The 21,303-nt window shown below is 43.2% G+C and overlaps 1 protein-coding gene across 30 annotated transcripts in view; it reads left to right on the plus strand.

Moving 5' to 3' along the window:
* NEB (nebulin) overlaps window positions 1–21,303 on the plus strand; it is a 359,744-nt gene that overhangs the window by 128,042 nt on the left and 210,399 nt on the right. For all 30 annotated transcript variants that reach the window (XM_069616457.1, XM_069616464.1, XM_069616462.1 and 27 more), the window contains 10 exons: window positions 2,413–2,517; window positions 8,765–8,872; window positions 10,147–10,458; window positions 11,032–11,238; window positions 11,922–12,026; window positions 12,444–12,551; window positions 12,910–13,221; window positions 13,312–13,515; window positions 15,618–15,722; window positions 15,821–15,928. In XM_069616457.1, coding sequence (XP_069472558.1) covers window positions 2,413–2,517; window positions 8,765–8,872; window positions 10,147–10,458; window positions 11,032–11,238; window positions 11,922–12,026; window positions 12,444–12,551; window positions 12,910–13,221; window positions 13,312–13,515; window positions 15,618–15,722; window positions 15,821–15,928 — 1,674 coding nt within the window. The remainder of the gene's footprint in view (window positions 1–2,412; window positions 2,518–8,764; window positions 8,873–10,146; window positions 10,459–11,031; window positions 11,239–11,921; window positions 12,027–12,443; window positions 12,552–12,909; window positions 13,222–13,311; window positions 13,516–15,617; window positions 15,723–15,820; window positions 15,929–21,303) is intronic.

Below are 21,303 nucleotides of genomic sequence, written 5' to 3' on the forward strand. Positions count from 1 at the left end.
CTCAATGTTAATCTTGCTTCAAAAGCTTGATGCAGACTGACAAATATTAAGCATCTATCGATCAATCTCTAAACTTCCCTTTTTAGCCAATTCATAGGAAAGTGTAGCCGCCTACCAACAAATGATTGATTGGCTATTAATCTGTCAACATTCAAAGTCAATTATGTTCCAGAATCAGCCCTACTAGCTGTTGAGGGGAATTTGTCTGCTTGCTGAACAATGCCTGACAAAGCTTTTGTGTACCTTTCGATTAACCATCAACCTTAGTTATGCTAGGTCGGGAGCTGCAACCATTGGCTCATTAGCTGTTTCAGTCTGCAACTCCCACCAGCCCAAACTTGCACAGTGAATGGTGAGGAATCATGGGAGTCGTAGTCCAAAACATCTAGAGAGCAGCATGTTGCAGACCCCTGTGGTAGGCCATGAGTCCCCATTTAAGCAGCTATAACATGGGCCACAGGCCTAAGTGTAAGCAATTAATTGTAAAAAAACGATATATCACAGGAAAACCGGTGAAATTAGTCAACCTTGCCTCCGTCTCCAATAAAATACCTGTCTTTTCACACATTGGTTCCCACTATTTATTATATGAATAAGACATTAGATATGATATGATATGATATGATATGATATGGTATTTGTAACGCGCCTATACACAAGTGTTTCAAGGCGCGAATCATATTATACAGAGGCATGTGATCAATTGCCAAACTCATGCTCACGATAGATTAGAATGGGATGGACCTAAAATAAATGACATTTCATCACCATAAACCACATCTAGACCTATGTATCAGAAATGAGCCCCAGCTTGAAAGAAAATTGGATACCATTAACTGGTCATCGGTCAAACATATCCCAGGAAACCACAGCACCATTTATTTGACCCACCATAACAGACGATCCACCTACACATCAAGACAAGGATAAAACATGTTTGAAATATCGTAGAAAACCAGTTCTCCTTCTGATCCCAAATTAATAGGTAGTTAAATGAGTCCATTTATAAGCTAGGTTTTAGCTGTCACATGTCAAGTGCACCCTTAAATGCCCCAATAATCCTCATTACATGACCAAAGAACAGCAATAAAGGTTGCACCATTACAAGTACTTAATATCATTCATCATCCGTAATTCTGGCGGTGTGAAGGTGGCCAGACTGAGAGTGTTGGTAATATTTGGAGCCTTGTATGGCATGCCCAAAAACCCTGAAGTGGTCTGGCTAGGATATAGAGCATAGTCCCTTGAGTCTTCAAGTGATTTGCTGGTTTATCTCGACTCGAAATGGGTCTGTGCATTAGTACGCTCATCACTTACAAGAGCACCACGACTATCAGTTTTGCAAAATGCAAGGAATACTGCAGGTAGCAGGGCTTTGGAACTACGATACAGCTAGTTCTCATTACCATGAAATGGACTCCTCTATTCTTTTGGAAGCAGTGACGGTCGCCATCAAGTGTGGTCGCTTACTATTGCCACAAATAGTTGAAAATCAAAAGCTAGCTGCCATTATCTGCTTTGCTCTAGTGCACAGAAACATCACCCAGTGCCCTGCCCCGGGGTAGAAAAGAGATATGGCCGGTGCAGACACACACAAAGCATAAAGTAGCACATTGCCGTGGCACTTATGGATTGTTACGGAACATTTTACAATGTTCAATTTGGCGGAGCCACAGCACGCTGGAGTGCCTGTCTGCTTGCATCACACTGGAGAGTTTGTTGCATGAGCACTGCCATTTCTGCATTAACCTTTAAATCAGTATTTTAAATCCCTGTTGTTGAGCAGACGGCAAGCCTCTGTATGGCATGCTGAAATCTATATACTACATGCAAATACAAAATGGAGCACACCCTTGTAGCTGAAGTGGGAGGAGCAATAGGGGAGATTGTGCCAGCATTATTCCAGCCCTCCTGCTTCCTGTTTGGTTTAACACAATCAACAGGAAGACCAATAATGGGACAGCACTACAGAAACCCAAAGAGCACTCCCTGCATTTTGACTAACTCTCACTTTCTCTCCATCTTACTCCCCACACACAAAAGCAAAAGAACCACTGACACATGACCTCTTTGAGAATCACAAACTCATGCCTCTAACTACATCTGGTATGTTTAAGCCCTGGCTGACACCTGCCAACAGTATAGGGACAAGGCTGTCCTTCTGGATACAAAGCCGTTAATGCATCCTACTCTTCCCAGCTAGAAAGCGCAAAAGTATGCAAACCCAGGGTACTTCCGATCTGTAACCCCAACACAAAGCAGTGCAATCTTGCCTTTCCCTCTCCTCCCAAATAACCAAACCCACCCACTCTCTTCCAGATCCGCCGCAGCGCTTGGAGGCCATGAAAATCCTGTTACCTAATCGCATCCAAGCACATCCTGTAACATCCTCTCCCATTTTTCTGTTTACAGCATTCATACACTGATGCCTGGGAGAAAGATAAGATCAAGATTCATGTGATGCCCGACACCCCGGAAATACTACTGGCCAAACAGAACAAGACCACCTACAGCCAGGTAAGGCCTACAGGCAGTATCTGCAAACAAGGGTCACGCTTTTATCCCCATTGTGGCGTGAATTGGGCACACAATGACCAGGTGATCTGAAATCAATGCCCAGCCATTGTGTGCAAGATGGTCGGTACATGAGATCTAGCTTATCCTTAGGGATATATCCAGGCCAGCATACTTTCCTGAAGCTTTTGATCCCAAGAGCTTGTCAACCTTTTGCCTTGTTAGTTTTGGAAAGTTATGTTGGGGGGGCAGATCCTGGAATTCCGTTCAATTGGAACTTTGATCCTTTCGGGTGCAAGTAGGAGGAAACATTTTGAGGGGATAAGTGAGCCTGTTAATTGCCAGTTTCGATGACTTGCAACACCCGGACAACAATGTTAATTTATTTGTTTATTTAACGACAAGAGGGTCTACGAAGTTCAATGATTATTTGATGTCTGAACTATGATACCAAGCATGACATGCATACTGTATATAAACAAGATCCTAAAGATTGTTTGCTAGAAATACCACATGTTGTCACCATATTACTGCATGTAGTATTTTGTTTCACCCCACCTGTATTTTTTAGTTTAAGAAAATGCCTTCAGTCTTTGTGGAAGTGCAAGGATGGGCAGGTAGCTCAGCAGCGACTCACATGTTTGCTGTCCCGTGGAAAACGACGACATGACAAGGTCATTCGTGACCCTTTTGCACATTGTACCTTCCATGCATCTGCTCCCAGCAGGCACAGGGGAATGAATGGTTGTCTTGCCCAGGAATCTGGGCAATGAATTATAATGCTTTGAAGCACCCGTTCCACCCATGATGTGGGCAATTTCGCACCGCAGTGCCGCGAGATCCTTAGAATGTATGCATCTCTGCAGACATTCAGACGCCAGATAGTGTCACCATGTCCCCAGAAGTGAAATGAATGAGCTCCCTTTCACTTTTGTGAAAAATATTGGTGGGAGTACCCTGCATGTTTTAGGCCAAAGTTTAATAGTGCACCCTTCTTTTGGGCTGGGATAAAATCATTTGGTGTCCGATTTTTCGGCTGTTTACAAATCATAATTGTCAGGTTTTTACCTTATGTATTATTTACAAATTATCCCGTGAGGTAAACACCCCCCCTCATAATGATGGTGGCAATAAAAACTTAACAGTATTTAAAATATTACAGTCCTCGTTAGCTAAAGGGCAGTGGCAGGCTGCCTGGAAGTAGGCAGGACTGCCGCAGGACCGCCTAAATTCTCTTACGTTTAGGAATCTAAGCTTTGAGGCAAATACATAAACATAAGGCAGTGTTACTTTAGCAGGTTTACAGCATAACAACTATAGTCTACACTGTCCACATCTGTTTGTCTTGCACATAGGTAATGGCTGGACCGATTTATTTCAGGATAATTGGTAGATTATTCCTGACCCAGAGTCCTTGATGAATAGTGGTGATTCAATTCACAACTATCTTATTGTCCATAACAGCCAACACGTGTTTCGACCTCAGGAGTCTTTTTCAAGCCCAATTGGGAGAGCCCTTTTATGTCTAGAGTCAGAGTGTCACGGGGCCTATTGTGTCAGTAGCCTCATTCTTAAATACACGATTCCTGTTTTGATCCTTTTGGTGACTTGGATTCCCTTAACTTGATTCTGAGGTAATGTTTCCAGTTCTCCTAAATAAGTTGTTGTAACTTGGGTATATCTGTTATATAGCTGGTCCGATAGCACAGGAAGTAGAGCGCTCGCTTTGACATCTTTGCAGAACCTGTTCGAAACCCGGAAGGGCCAAACTCAGCCTTTCATCCTTCTGAGGCCAATAAATGAGCACCACACACCGTGGGTAATAATAAGCAGCGCTCAGATGCCTGAGGGTTCGTAGCACTATATAATTGCTAAATTATTATTATTATCATGGACGGGGTGTGTTCATCTCAGCCGAGTTCAGCTCAGTGATCCGCGTGTCTGTTTGATAGATAAATATGCAGTGCTATCAAAAGCCTTTATAAAGTGAACAGGATGTACAAAACACTAAGCCGTTTAAGGGTGATATGATATGTCATTTATAACGCGCCTATACACAAGTGATGGGCAAAAGCTTTCATCCGGGGATTTACCAGACTGATGGTGCATTGGGCAGTTCCGGCTTGTGTTGAATGTCAACATTTTTACATGCCCCAAGTTTTCATTCCTCGTCACGGGTAGTATAGGTCAGTGCAACGCACTCGTATTGTACGCAAGATGACGCAGAGCAGCACAGGTTTGAATCCCGGGTCCGCACTTAGAAACCTCTTCAGTATTAAGTGCGTCATAAAAAAACATTATAATAATTATAATTCTTCTGGCATTCAATGACTTGAGTCATTTTTGCGGCCTAATGTGCACTTTTTCCAGGGTAGGCTCCTAACAGTAAATTTACTGCGGTTTATGTCTCTGGTTACTCTAGATCCACTGGCCGTTCCATGTCAGACAAAAAGATTGGCTCGAGGTTTTGTCTCCTTTGTCTACCCAGTTCACTCAGTTCTGGGTTGTATATTATGGGATATATTGCCAAGACACGGGAAATCCATGTCTGTTTTCAGTTCAGAAGCTTTATGCCTCAATGCTTTGTTCAAAAACACTGTTTGCAGGAAGTTGCTTCTATCACGACATGCAGTCCTCTCCATGTCCTGGCCATTCCTGGGCCCAGCGTACGGGTGAGAGAAGTCAACACCTTATTGCTCAGAGCTTCACAAGGATTAGCCCCCAGAGGGATCACAACATAAACATTGACCACATCTCACTTGTTGTTTAATCGGGCTTGTGTGTTTTGTCTGATATTTCAGGAAGTTTGCTTTTACAAATCCGACGTTTTAACGCCTACTTACCATATGGTGGTTCAGACATGCTTATGGTGTACCTTGCCCCCAGCCGCATGTACATTACCACTCCTATTCCCTCTCAGGCTAAAACTGGGATAGGATGTGGTTTGGGCTGAATAGGACTAGTCATGAGTCGCTGATCGCCCGCAGGAATGGGCCTGCATTGACCTTCTCTCGCTTAGCTTAGTTGAATCCCTTGACTTGCTTTTGCTCACCTGATCTATAACCCACTTCATAGCCCGGAGGCAACTTTTACCTCATTGTGCGTGCCCCCGTGCCTCTCTGTAACTTCTCAGTCGCCTTCAACAGTGCACAGAGGTCTTGTGACTGTTCCCCCCAAGGACAGAACTGGCATATGAGGGAAGATGATTTTCTGAAGTCCACAACATGTGGTTTCTATACTTTAAGGTCTGAACTAGATTATACGGGCGACAGTTTGTCACCCTGAGACATTGGAGGTGGGTGCTCAGTAGTGCATGCTTGCACCCCCTTATTCTTCCCCATCATTTACATTGTGCAAGTAAGCTGAATAGCTAAAGCCAGTCTTCATTAGACTAACGGTCTGGCGATTGATCTTGTGTGATGCTATTTCAGATCAGCGAGACCCTCGCCAGGGTGTTTACCTGGCTTTGTTGTCAGGGTGAGTGAGGGTAGGACAGGCAGACATTAGGATTCATGGATTATCGAACGTCCACTAGAGGCCTTAGGTTCATCAAAACATCAGTGTCTCGATCTTTCTGAAGTCTGTTTCTTCTCCACTGACTACTAGCCAAGATTGCTTGGACTCTGGGAACTGAGTGAGGTGTTGTAGACGTTTTTTCCGATGGTTTGGGGGGCTAATCGGCTTTTGGAATACGCGAGTTATGTTCCTTTGAAAGTCTCCTCCCTTTCATTATGAACTCCCCAGACACACTCATACTCAGTACAGATAGATTTGACTTCCTATTGTGACAAGCATGATTACTCCTACCTCCTCTACTCCCCACTGCAGTGTGTGTAGAGGCCAGTAAATAAGAGTGCAGGAAAGGATATCCAAAGTCCCCAAACTCAGCTCAAAGGGCAGATTAATGCAGGTTTAAAACATGCCCTTTTATGCAACCAACATGCAGAGACACAACTCTGCAGGGTTATGCTGTCAAGAAAGGGTTGGGGTCACTATGGAGCCTATATGCTAGTTAACCCCCTTCTGGCCCCCAGACAGCTCTTCTGGGACCCCGTTTCTGCCTGTCTTTTACAGCATAAAACAGACTTTAATAATAATAATAATAATTTAGCATTTGTATAGTGCTACGAACCCTCTACCCGCGGAGTGTGGTGCTCACATACTGCATTACACTACGCTGCTTTACCGCCCAGTCATAACGTTTACTCCTCAGCGTTTCACATTGCCACACCTATTTCAGTTAGGAGTTGACTACAGCAGCACTGCACACTGCTCTCTTGGTTCTCCTGGCAACCAGACATCCATGTGGCCAGAACCTTCCCACGCAGGGTAGAGGGAACACAAAGAGTGTCTGACTTTGGAGCCATGGGCTGGAGCTCTCTCACACACACCATTAGGTCCCACACAGCCCATCGGGTAAAGGGGGAGGAACACACAAGCCACACTGCCTGGGCGGTCACCTTCATGAGCCCTCGGTCTCACCCCCTTTCTCCCCAAGAAAGCCAGTTCTGAATGCTGTTACAGAGCTGGTAGTGCAGTGCTGGCATACACCCAACGTTCCACCTACAATGGAGAAGATTTCACGGGAGTCACTAGTGGGCCGTGCTAAGACATACAGCGCTTGACCCTTCTACCTACCTGTCGCGCTCTGAAACACTTGTGTACGAGCGCGATAGAAATAAAATATCAATATCAATACCAGGAAGTGGGTTATAGATACCCGTCCCTAAAGGAGAGAACTGATGACTGCCTCCTGCCAGTCGAGGCACCTATGATAAACTGGTCTGGAATGGTCAGGCATGGGGTGGTGGGAACGGACTGATGTGCTCTTTTTCCCATCCACTTGGGTGGACTGGCATTACTTTATGAAATCCCAATCCTCCCGGTGGAATTAATTACTGGACCTGTTGGCTGACAGAACTAGGTTTGTTCAAAGCCCTCTCCCCACCCCCGGTTATTAATTAGCAAACTAATAACGGGGCTATCAGTATAACTAGATGTCACTGCACGGGGCTGGGACATGTCTCTGTCCATCAGTTTATGTTATCTTTGCCCTGTGAATGTCATGACACATGAGAGTCACAGTCCCCTGCCTGGGCATCCCCTATATGTTGTCTTAAAATGAGGTCTTCCCGCGCGCTTTCATACGCAGCCCAAGAAGGTCATAAGGATATTACATAGAAACTTGTCATGGTAGAGAAGGACTGGCACGTCCATGGTGGTTACCCTTTTTATTCATAGGAAACCAAGAGCCCTGAAATTGGAGCAAAGGGGACAGATTACAGGTCACAACATTGCCTCATATTTCATGGAATGACCCCTCAGCAGGACAGATGGAAGACATAGTAGTAGTAGTACATTATTTAAGCGACTATAGAACAGAACATAAGGAGCAATGATAATGAATGAGTGCAGGTGAAACAACTGAAGACCACCCAGTGTCTGCAGTTTTAAAGGCAGTAGGGAGCATGGTGACTATTTGTTTACATGGTTTCTTTGACACATTGGTCATTGCAAACAACTGCACACCCTCCATTTGCATCATAAACTGCCACAAAGCCCTCTCTGGAGGATTGTGTACTTGGTGCATTATTTTTGTATTGAAGGTTTCCCCCAAATTTCAATAGTAGTTGAGTTAATTTGTTAATTTATTTATGTATTGGGTATTTATAATGCGCCTACAGCAAGTAGTGTTTCATGGCGGAGTAGAGCCCTTCCACTAGGAAACCCCATCCGTAGCTGGCAGAGGTGTAGTTGTGGTGTGATCCGCACCCAAGGAAGTTTGATCCAAACCACTCCCAGACTGTTCCCCCTCTGTAAACCTGTCTTGAGTGAATGTTTGAGCTGGGGGCCCCTACTTTCTTTGACACCCAACACAGGGTAGGAAGTGTGGATCTAACTGCTAGACCTGCACTTCACCTGGGAGATATTTCCCAGATAAACTGTATTTATTTACTTTAATAGTTTGGTTCATCCTATTGAGAGTACCTGTGGATACACACACACTCTGTGTTTCACCCCAAAGAAGCACACTAGGAGTGTACACTATGAGTTCACCAAATGTATTTTGGAGCTCCTGTGCATTGACAGCTCAAATGATATATGCTATGGTCCTCATTCAACGGAAGTGTCTTTGTGACCCTACGTCTTCCTGGTCAGATGATTTGCTTCCTGTTCAATCACTCAATAGATTTGTGGGAAGAGATGCGTGCACTTCACTTGCTCATTCTGTTTTGCTTTCTTGTTTCAGAAACAGTACAGGCTTGGATGGGAGGAAGCCATAAAGAAAGGCTATGACCTTCGACCTGATGCCATTTCAATTAAGGCTGCTAGAGCATCACGGGATATCGCCAGTGACGTAAGTGATCCTTGTTCGGAATGTGTGATGCATTCCATAGATGTTCTCGTTGGGAAGCATCGCTCAGCTCACAAATGATCGTGGATATTTTAGAAGGGCTGTTTTAAGATGTGTGTTTATTACGGTTGTTTTCATTATTGTTTATTGTAATGATTTTGGCTAAACATATACAAAAAGAATGAGTACTTCTATTCATTCACAATTCTTTATTTCGATTAAAATAACATTAGAAGCTGAAAGGGCGTCAATAAATATGCATAAATAAAACACCATAAAATGCTGCAGCTTCTTACGTACATGATTCTGTAGCCACATGCAAGCGAGAAAGAGCCCACAATGAAAGGGCCATTGCCTATTCCACAGGAGTGCTCGATAAAGTGCCTAATGCATAAATACAGCATCCTTGCAGCTGGCACATGATTCCATTTCTTTCTAATAGTTGGACGGCAACCATAGGGAATTCATATTCATTCAAAAGAATCCAAATAGGGTTCATAAAAACTGCATACAAAGAAGCTTTTTTCTAGAAGAAAAATAATTGCGGGTTTGGTGGTATCTGGGCGGTAAATCCTCCCAGATACCATGAAACTAAATTATTGTTACTGCCACTTGGTCCAGCGGTATTACCGACAGATTACAAGTGTGGGGGTGGGGTAAGTCCCCATTTTTAAAAAAATTCCATAGGACTGAATAGGGCTTTTTTGGCAGAATTACTGCAACAGTAATCCCGCCCTGGCAATTCTGCCGATGTTGCCGATTTTTAAGAAGAGAGTTGCAGGATTTACCTCCAGCTTGTTTCTGGAGGTTTATCCTCCACTCCAGGGCCATACTCGTAGTATGGCAGAGCAGAAATATTGGTGGTAATTCTGTTACCACCAATTGTTTCCTGCTCCGCCATACTTGTAATGAGGCCCAATGTGTTACTATGATGCTGTTAGCATATACAAATTCATCTTTAAATAAATGAATGTTGTATTCTGAGATCAGCAAACAGACAACACGTGATTGAACACCTCATGGTTATATATACACATATGCACCCTTCATAGAGGTCATACATGTTCCCATCATTTACACAAGAGCTGCAAGGTCTCCTGTAAGTTCCAGACCTTAGCTTAATTTTGGCCAGTAAGATGGCAGATAATGCTTACAGAGATCTCCATACATTTAAACATCTTATATAAACCCACTGGGTACTTGTAACATGAGTTCTTGCTGTCAGCCTTGCCTTTCACTCGTGTACTTACTGGATGACATGATTTTCTTAATTTCAGTACAAGTATAAAACAGCGTACCGGCAGCAGCAGGGCCACCACGTGGGATTCCGCAGCCTCCAAGACGACCCCAAGTCTGTATGGGCCATGCACGTGGCCAAGATCCAGAGCGACCGGGAGTACAAGAAAGACTTTGAGAAGACTAGGACCAATTTCAACATGCCAGTCGACATGTTGGACATCCTGTTGGCCAAGAAATGCCAGACCTTGGTCAGTGACATAGATTACAGGCGCCGCCTGCACAACTGGACCTGTCTGCCAGACCAGACTGCCTTTGTTCAAGCCCGAAAGGTTTATGATATACAGAGTGAAGTAAGTAGCTTGTTCTAAATTCCCATCCTACAAAGTCATTCAGCTGGCACCCTAAAGCAGGCATAGCTTCGTGTACTGCTAAACAATGAAGCCCCTAATGCAGTCTAAGCCTGGGCATGAACCATTTCAACCAATCACTGAAGGTTTTGATTATATCATATACTATACAGTAGATGTAATTGCAGAAATCCCTACAAGCTACATAGCATCCTTTTAGGTAAGAGCAGCCTGAGGTTGGTGTCGAGTAGATTGCTGGGTGGATTGGCATGTCTTTCATGCAAATCTCTGTAGCGGACATGCAAAAGGGCTGGGAGTATAGCTCAGGGGCAACACGTTTGTCTGGAAGCAAGGCAACACAGGTTCAAATCCCAATCCTGTACTTAGAAACTGGTCTCCGGTATTAAGCGTGTTATTAAATATGAATTAACTAATATAGTGCATGCTTATTGACCTTTACTTAGGGTCATGAATAATACAAAGTTACATCAGCATAGATAATTTACAGTATGTACAGCACCACCGTGTGTTTGTTTTGTTCGATGAACCATTGACCCTCGTTACACATCATTGCAGAACCTTTACAAAGCAGACTACAATGAGTTCATGAAGGGCGTGGGCTGGATCCCCTTCGGTTCTCAGGAAGCCGAGAAGAACAAGAAAGCCATGCAGATTGTGAGCGAGAAGAAATACCGCCAGCACCCCGACACTTTGAAATTCACCAGCGTGACGGACTCCATGGAGATTGTTTTGGCTAAGAACAATGCCAAGCAGCAGAGTAATGTGAGTGGGCTCTGTTCCTTAATTATACTATACTCATGGGCAAACACATGATTTTAGCCCGTAGAAAATAGACATCACAGGTATGTACCTTGTAATGTTGGTCGGTCATCTGGGGGAAGCTGGAGGTGTGTCTTTTTTCCTCCAACTACTTAACCTAAATGCTGACATTCTATATTGAATACAAAAAATGCTAAACATACAGTAGAACATATTTACTTGCTTCAAACTCGCCTTGAAGCTACCTAGTCAATTAGGAAAATAAGCAAATAAGTAGTGCACATTGAAAAATACATATTACGTATATATGTAAGCCTATGACAAATTCAAAGTTAAAAATGAAGTCTTAAAAAATGTATTTATGAATGGTATGAAACTTATATTGTCATTTGAAACAAAAAAGTCACTAAAATAAACTTGTAAGCGTGTACAAATAAATGTAAATATGTATTAGAATTAAATTGTGTAAATTTGATACAATAAGTTAATTTTCTTAACTGATTAGAATGCACTATATTTACGTTTATGGGATAGGTGAAATAAGTTTATGCCAACATTTTATGCTGAAATTCCTGGTGTGTTCCTGTCACTGGGTGGCAGTAAGTACTGAAGTACACGTTTATGTAGGAATTTTAAGAGCAGACTATCTGCTCGATGTCAGCACTTACATTTTTCTTTTCTCATAGAAACTTTACAAAGAAGCCTGGGAGAAGGACAAGACTCAAATCCACATCATGCCAGACACTCCCGAGATCCTTCTTGCCAAAGTGAACTTAATTAACACAAGTGATGTAAGTTGTTTTGCTTTTCAGCACCGACTTCTGAAAATGGACTATGCATGATTAGAAGCAAAACGGTATCGCATTCTTTCATCGACAGGTGTCTTTATGAAGTAATTTTGAATTAAAAGATTACTCTGAAAAAACTATTCGAGGTATATGGGGTACGGGGTTAAAAGGGGTGCGGAGGGGTTGAGGGCATGGATAATAGTAAAGGGAAGGGGAGCTTGCGGGGACAACCCACAAAACAAAAAATGTAAAAAAAATCAATGAGTTTTTTCAGCATAAATGACTTCAAATAAATGTGCGTCGATGAAGGGACATAGAACCAGCAAAACATCCTAATGTTTCATGGGTGGTGCATGAGTCAGACCCTGATTCTGGGACTATTCACACGCAAATGAAACTTCGCCTTTTGTTTTCCATCAGAAACTTTACAAGGAAGGATACCAAGAGCTGAAGAAGAAGGGATATGACCTCCGCGTTGATGCCATTTCGATTAAAGCAGCGCGAGCCTCCAGGGACATCGCCAGCGATGTAAGTGGCGCACCCATGGACATCCACATGCTTTGGATAAGCGCAGCATTAAACCCACATCTGTACGAACTTTGGTTGTATAGGACTTTACATTGGCAAATTATTGTAGCGGCTACCAGTGTCCCCATTCGTTCTTTTCCATTCTGAGATGACTGACCCTCACCATTTGTAGATAATCCTTATCAACCTATAGAAAATGTAAGTTCAAGTAACATATTCAATGAAAACGTGTATTTACATTAATGCACACTGGACTGAATAACGCAATTAAATTGTATTTAGCCTACATTTTAGAGATGGAAAACTGGTCCAGTTTGTAAAGTGGAGGCAAGTAATAATAATGTAATCTCTGTTCCAGTACAAATATAAAGCGGCCTACCGGCAGCAGAAGGGCCACCACGTGGGATTCCGCAGCCTCCAGGACGACCCCAAGTCTGTGTGGGCCATGCACGTGGCCAAGATCCAGAGTGACCGGGAGTACAAGAAAGACTTTGAGAAGACTAGGACCAATTTCAACATGCCAGTCGACATGTTGGACATCCTGTTGGCCAAGAAATGTCAGACCTTGGTCAGTGATGTTGACTACAGAAATCGGCTGCACAACTGGACCTGTCTGCCTGACCAAAGCAATGTGGTCCACGCCAGAAAGTCATACGAAATTCAGAGTGATGTGAGTAGATGCCCCAAACACTTGATTCCACGCTCCTTATGGTGGATCATATGGAATATTAACTTTGATTTTCATCTGCCTACCATTTAGCTTGCTTATAAGGCCGACCTTCAGTGGCTTAGGGGAATTGGCTGGTCTCCCTCTGGATCACTGGATAATGAAAAGAACAAGAGAGCTTCAATCATCATAAGTGACAACAAATATCGCCAGCATCCTGACAAAGTCAAATTTACCAGTGTGACAGATTCTCTTGAAATGGTCTTGGCAAAGAGTAATGCTGAAATAATGAACAAGGTAGGCACATACCTACGAAATCTAAGGTTATTTTACTGTCTTTCTGAGCCTCCAGATTTCAGTTAGCTTATGAGTTATCTTCTTCTTATACATGAGACCATGAAAGCATACATACATTGCATTAAAAAACAGGAATACAACAATCATTCAGTTTGTAAAAATAAAGTAGCTAGATAAAACCATGAAAATACATGTGGCGATATTCAAAACCTAATAGTAAATTACAACCAATTATCTGCCATAATGGTATCTGAGCATCCAAAACAGGGACAGCAATTCTCATAGCCCTGCGGATTAGACAAATTCAGAATAATTCAGAGCCTTTTTTCTAAGCAGCCACACTCTGTGGCTGTATCGTGTGGTTGCAAATATCACGTTTGCCAGTGGACATTGAATTAAACTAAATCATTGCAATTTTGGATGAGCGAATGCCGGCTTCTTTTAGGATTGGTCTGAAGTATGTATGTCTCAATTGTAGGAACTTGTCACATAACAATAGGAAATGCAAAACAGTTTCTTTAGTCACCCCACATAAAGGACACATTTCCAGAGCTGATTCCCTCCAAGAGTGAGTAGAAGAGGCGACTGGAAGGATTCCAAGTCTCAGCCGCATATACAATGATCTTTCAAAATCCAGAGCGATTAAATTTAAATACTCTATAGCGCCAATCTCCAGATTATGTACAAAATAATCCAAGCCTAATTTGCAATTGGTGGCATCAACCAGAAGATAATCCCAAACTCGCATCTTGGCTTTCTTTTTTAACTTACTGAAGACAGCACAGCTGCTCTCCCTGGGGGTTTCCCACAGCACTGAAGCACCCAGAATATTAAGCATGTTCTTTATGTGGGTGAACCAAGGCTTTTCCCACCATTCAGAGCCAGTAGATGCACTAGTGCTTTTCTGCATTTGCCCAATCCTGGTTGGTGCCAAATTCTTAACCAAAGAAAAACAGAACTAAACATAGCCTTGCCACCAATTCCAGTGACCACGAGCTCCAGGTGGGTAAAAGCTGAAGGAGCACTTATAAGAAGGAACAGCAAATATTTCTAAAACTTGTTTTCCTTGATATTTAATGAACCACAGTTGACAAACCCCCAGAGCTCCGATCCGTCCAAAACAGCAGGTAAGACCTGTTGTCATAGAAATCTAGGGCTGAAGATACAGTGCCTCTCCCATGCTGCATGAAATTAGACCTATTAGACCTACTCAGCATATCAAAATTAACAGCTGCTTTTCCCACTTGTGCCCCCCAGCCTTGGTGCTCCTGGAATCTCACCAGAGATAGTCAAAGATGTCAACTTATTCAATTAAAGTACCATCCACTGTCAGCCAGATTGATTTGCGTTTTTGGGAGCGAGGATTGAATACCATTGATTTGGTGTTACTGATGTTGAGGTTTAATTTGAGCTCCTTGCATTTAGCCACAAAGATGGATTAAGAGTTCTGTAGACCCTTAGTTTTTGTTGACATTAAAACAGTGTCGTCCGCATATGTGAGTGCTGGATATTTATCAGCGGACATTTTCGGGCAGTCTTAGCACCCAATTAGTAATGCATTTATAATTTCTTGGATATATATGGTAAAAAGAAGTGGGGCCTGTTTTACTCCTGTGTTTACTGCGAACCTGACTCACGCCCAGACCAAATCGAACGTGAGCATTAGTTCCAGAATGTAATTGCAGGGAAATAGGAGATGCATTGAAGTGGTGGCGACAGGTGGCAATGAATGTCTGTCTACCACAGCCTCAATCTGGAAACCTTCACATTAACGCACCCATCTTAAGAAATGGTCACCTCCTACAAAGATGGGGCAGTTGGCGGCAGATGTTGGGTCCAATATCTCTTTAACATCTATTCTGGCTTCCACCCTTATCCATTCACTCCCTAGTGAAAGTCATAAGGCCTTTGATGATTGCCTAGCTCATGTCATACAGAGAATTTTGTAAGCAATTGGAATGTATTAATTCTAGATTGATCAATTATACGAGATGACTGCTCCGATGCATCCTCATTGCCAGTTGCAATACAATATTCATTAATCTGTTGATCAGCAACATCATGAAAACACTGCTGTGAACAATTTCTCTTTTGTCCTGCAGCGCTTATACACAGATGCATGGAACAAAGATAAAGGCACCATCCACATTATGCCCGATACGCCACAGATCGAACAGGCAAAGCTTAACAAAATCAACTTCAGTGAGGTAAGTGTTCACAGGCAAGACAACATGGACATAAACATACGTGCTCCTGAATTTCAAGAACTTACATCAATAACGAATACAACACTTGATGTTTTTAGAAACAATATAGGCGTGCAATGGAGGAGGACAAGGTGAAAGGCTACGATCTGAGAGCAGATGCCATTTCAATTAAAGCTGCAAGAGCCTCCAGAGACATTGCAAGTGACGTAAGTAGGCCTTGCTTTCATAACATTTTAAAGTTGTATTTATTGTAAATAGCTACCGGAAGCAACTATGTGTAATACATTTGGGGTGCCAATGGCAATGAGGATTGAACATATCATTAGCTTCTCATTTAAAATTTGGCAACACTGCCCTATGAACTCCATGTTGTCCAACACCAAATTCAAGCTAAAAACGTGAAGAGATGTTGTTGCGTTCTTCAATATTTATACATTTACTGTGATGAAGATGTTCTGCTTTCTCTGATGATGAAACCTTGTTACTGCAAAATAATGTTTTAAGAAGATTTGCAAATTATTAAAATATGCTTTCAAATGCTGGTTGACCAAGATTATTTGTGAACCTTGGCATGTACAGTTTCTTCTGAAAGGGATGGGTCATATTGCTTCTATGGTTAATACTGTGCAACAACCAAAGGTTTCCAGATGTAATGATATGAATACATCATATCCACTGGCAGGTCCATGCCATCAATTATTTCCCCGCCGTCACTTGTAGTCTGTTTGTGCCATAACAGAAATATACCCAACGTATGCAGGTCAATCTGGACCATTCCCTCAAAAGGAAGCATCCAGACCAAACTGGCAAGCCACGTGCCTCAGTATGGAAACACAATTCACCCCAGACATGTTTCGACTTTGTTGGGCATCATCAGTGAAGTGTAGCTAGGACTCAACCATAGAAAGTGCAGCATGGGGTTGGACCTAGGCTGATTTGCATATTTTATTTCTCTTCTGTAATGACGTAAAGATGTTAGAAATTGATGAAAGGGAAAACAAGCCAGAGAAATACCCGGTGCTATATGTTAAACTCAAATTGTTGAATACATCGCTTCTTGGTTATGCTTGATAAAGGGCAAGTGGCCTGTGTTCTTAAACGGAAGGCTAAGATAAAAAAAAGACCTTGCCATTTCGGTAGCCTACATGCTTTCTAGGCAGCAGGACAAAAGATGCAAACAACCCTTACTTGCAGAATGCAGATGTCGTTGTCGCTATTCATAAGCTGAACTGATAGCATCTGCAGATAAAGAGTTCGGCACCTGCCACTTTCTGCAGCGGTTGGAAGTAGAGAAACCTCTAACCGCCCTCCATCATTTGAAGATGTTTCCACAACTGGCGATCTTTTCTCAACACCCGGGCCTTTAAATAATCAGCCATAATTGCAGATTTAAAACATAAACCCGTGTAGCAACATGAATTGCATGCCCTCAACAATTTGATTGAGAACATAAATCCAATAGCATTCATAAGTGATCTGTGTAGATTCTCCCAATTAAAAGGTTGGAAATATCCAATGCTGACATTCAAAATTGGTGGATAGAAATCTTTGAATTCATCATGCCCACTGGTAAATCCTTTGGACATCTTGCATTCCAGAATCTTAGTCTGTTGCATGACATTTGGGATGCGAACCTGCAATATGCAAATCAGTCCAGGTTCTTCCACCGGTGGGAGCAGTCCAGCTCACACTTCCAGTTCCTGTCTCCTCTGCACAGGTGCACCTGCAGCCCCATGCATGCTTTGGACCACATCAGTCAGGTGCTGCTTACATCTCTAGCTAGACGCAGCAAGCATGGGAACCACATCCGGCATACCTTCCCCCACTTACAGAGGCTCTCTGAAACAATAAAAAGTGCTGCGTGGATATCTTTCAATATCTAATGTTCACCTTTTGCAGAAGCATTTACCAGTCAAGAAACAATTGTTTTATATATAGGAGATTAAATGAAGAAGGTGAGCACAATGCGCAGATCCCAGAGTTCTCATTCAAGGTCCATAAAACAGCGTATTAATTTGGCTTCAAGTCCAATTTATTGGTCACAGAACAGCCGGTCACATAACAGCCGACACATGTTTCGACCTATTTGGTTGTTATCAAGGCGTGAGTCTGAAGTCGTACACACAGGGCTAATTGTTACAAGACAAACCAATCTCGGCTTTAAAGGAGAATTTTTACTTTATTTTACCCACCCTCAGTGTGTGTAATGAATCAACTTCCGGGGCACCAGTAGTCCAGGGATGAATATCGGTTTCTAAACCATCAATCAACCCAATACCTCAGAAGGGATCCGAACAGATTGGAATACAAGTGAATTTTAAGACTTCCTTGTCCAATTTTGGTAACGTGGACGGAACAGCAGGCTTATCTCTGCAAGGTTCTGGACCGTTTGTTAGATGCAACACAGTGAAAATACAATTATTACCCAATGATAAAAGGGACTGTCTAGTCAAGGTTGTATAAAAATATCTACTTTATTATTACTTCAACAGACAGTTCTAGCACTCTACGAATACGACCACCCGGTAAAAGGACACAAAGGACAGACACGAAGGAAAGGGATGCACTCTGGATACTGACAGGAGAGTAGTTGGTTAAGTGATCAGTTGTACAGTCCAAGTTTATTGGTTTCAGCACCAAGGGGGAAAAGGGTCGTAACTGTCTCTAGGGGCCTTTAAAGAAGGACCAGAGGGGCAGAAACACAATGTACCTGGTGCTGAAGAACTTCTTGGTGCTCGACAGCATCGAGGCAGTTCCAGGGTACTTCGCAGCCTTGAGACAGAGTTAGTGGTGGGAGACAGTTGCGGGTACAGGGCGTACGCAGTTCGGCAAACGAGGCTGGATGGACAGCTGCAGGATGCCCGGCACGGTGGCTCGGGGGCCAAGAATCCTTGTCTCTGTGCTGGTTGGTGGGTCTAGAATGCTGGTTGAGGCATCTCAGACGGCTCTGGTGACTGCGGCTTGACAACAGTCAGCACTGCAGCCGGATGTGGTTAGAGGGCTGTCTCGAAAATGTCCTTAAAAGATGGATGATGGATGATGCTTGTGTGGCACTCCTCCTAGCTTCTTCGCAGGGCTCACGTCCTTTCAAGGGGGACAGCCAAAAGCTCAGGAGAGTGATTGCAGGCAACAGCTTTGTCCTTTGTCCAGAGAATCTCCGGCACTTCCCACCTAGGAAGCTTGCTGGCAGAACCTAGCAGGGCATGCTGTGTGCTGGCTGGGTACCGATTCAGGAGCTGCTGGACTGGTCCTCTGAGTCCGGTATCTCCCTCTGTTCCCTGGGAGATGTTAAGGGGAGGGATATTGCTTCCCTCTTGGAACTCCTAGCCTTCCTTCACTGGCAGAAGATGCAAGGTAGACTATACCTTCAGTTCGGGTCCAAATGAGTCCTTCTTATTACTCCTTTCGAAGCCGTCTGATGATCTGCTAAGTGAGGGGCTCAGCCCTCTTTTAAAGCCAAATTGGCCCCAGTGATTGGTGCATGCTAAGCCTACCTTAAGGAACCAATCTGGGGTCCCCACCAACAATCTTCTGTTATGCCTGAGGTTAGGACCAGAGTACTTTGCAACAGGGAAGGTAAGAGGTGATAACATGCACTCCTAAATTCTACCCATCTTCCTGTCTGTTGTAGATCAAAGTTTCTCTCTGGTTAACGGAGCCCTCTGTGGCTCTTGATCAAAGCGCAGGTCTCCCTTGAAGTTTGTGGTGAGAACAGACTTCTGTTTCCCTCAAATCACATTCTACATCCCTCTGAAAGGGGTCCGCTCTGCAGGGGTTGCCTACGGTAAATAGTGGACACAGATATGCTATTCACTGTCCTTCATACAGAGGGGTGGGAGCTTGCTTCAAGTTGACACATTACATATCAAAGAGGTGTTAGTCCCACCTTCTTGTTGCCTCTTCCGGCAACCAAGCCCCTCCTCTAGGCTTGCTTCAATTATCTCGTTAGTATGCACTGCCACCAGCCAGAGGACAAAAGGAATGCAGATCCCATGCTCCAGGAAGGTGTGCCATCCCCCTCCTTGAGGTGCGTGGATGTACCCAGGGCTGTCACTTTCCAGCTGAATATGACAGGGGAAGATGGCACCTGTAGGCTGTATCTTCACGGAGGACATGTGACTATGCGTTTTGTGCAGGAAGCAGATGAAATGTGCGTGGAATGGCCTCACACATTCCTTGGAGGTTGGTCCCCCATCATTCATTTTCAGTATTAAAAAATCAGAAAAGCCCAGGCGAGCACACTCTCCCCCTGCGGATGGTCGAATTCCTCACAGTGTGCAACCATGTATTTTGTCCATAAATTAATTGTCCATTTGCATTAAACCATCAGCGAACACGCTCATAAAAACAACAAACACTCTATCAGGTATCCATAAAGCATTTGTCAAAAGGATATCCACGATACAGGTCGACCTGCTTAGTGGCACTGAATTCACCACCTTATTTAGGACCAACAAAAGACCAATCCAAATTTGAAAGAGGTCATCTCTCCTGTTATTATTTCTAGTAAAGAGGCGACCGTTGAGTAACCTATGCTACATCATCAGTGCTTTCGGTCTTCATATCATTGAAGGGGTTTTCACTCCCAAGGACACACCACTTTTCGCACACAATTTATGCCCATACATTACCACCACCTTACACATCAGTTGATTCTCCTGGCCTGGGGAGCCCAGTGCTGGGAACGAACAGCCGGCAACATTGCGGTCCTGACGAAGGTGGTGAATTTAATGCCACTGAAACCGGTCGACCTGTTCAGTGGCATGACACCATCCCCTAGGGCCATTTTGGCCCCCATAGAGCGTTTAGTTTTTCTTTGAGGGACAGTGACAGTTTACTTAACTATATTTGATTGAATCAAAGCATTAAAATTGTTTGTATGATTTTGTCACTGTGTGTTACAACAGTAAAAGGTAGTGGCCATTTTGATAATCTGCAGACAGAATATATAAAAGGGGTTGGTTCCCCAATTAATGGGTTACTATTAAACCTGTGAAAAAGAAGAGTCTTTTGGCACATAGACTTTGAACTAGCCTTGGATAGCATAGATCAGAGGTGTTTATGGAGGAAACTGGGAGAGTGGAACTGACCCTCCTTTCTGGTAGACATGATGGAAGGTCTTTATTTAGGAACTTCTGTTTGAATCAACAGGGAGATTTAACAGATAGGATTATGGCAGGTAGAGGATTTTAGCAGCAGTGCATTTTGTCCCCTGCGTTAATCAACCTCTACATCTCAGATCTCCAGTAAACTTTGGACTCAGCTCGCAGTTTACCTCCCTATATTAATGGCCACCCCATTCCTAGAATGCTCTGTACAGATGATTTAGTCTTATTAGACCAGCATCCGATAGGATTCCAAAAACAGCTGTCAGCTTTACAGACTTATGCCAATGAGAATTTTTTGAAAGTTAATTGTAGTAAATCAAACATTTTGATGCTAACTACAAAGAGGTCTAAAAAAGTGAGGCAATATAAATGGAAAAATCAGGAAGCAGTACTTCCCAAGATTGATTCCTATAGATATTTAGGTTTTAATTTTAATAGCAATGCTTGTGATAACTCAATATATCAGCATTAAG

Source organism: Ambystoma mexicanum, chromosome 9, assembly GCF_040938575.1.
Source record: "Ambystoma mexicanum isolate Mex_15411 chromosome 9, UKY_AmexF1_1, whole genome shotgun sequence".
In the NCBI taxonomy this organism is placed as follows: Eukaryota; Metazoa; Chordata; class Amphibia; order Caudata; family Ambystomatidae; genus Ambystoma; species Ambystoma mexicanum.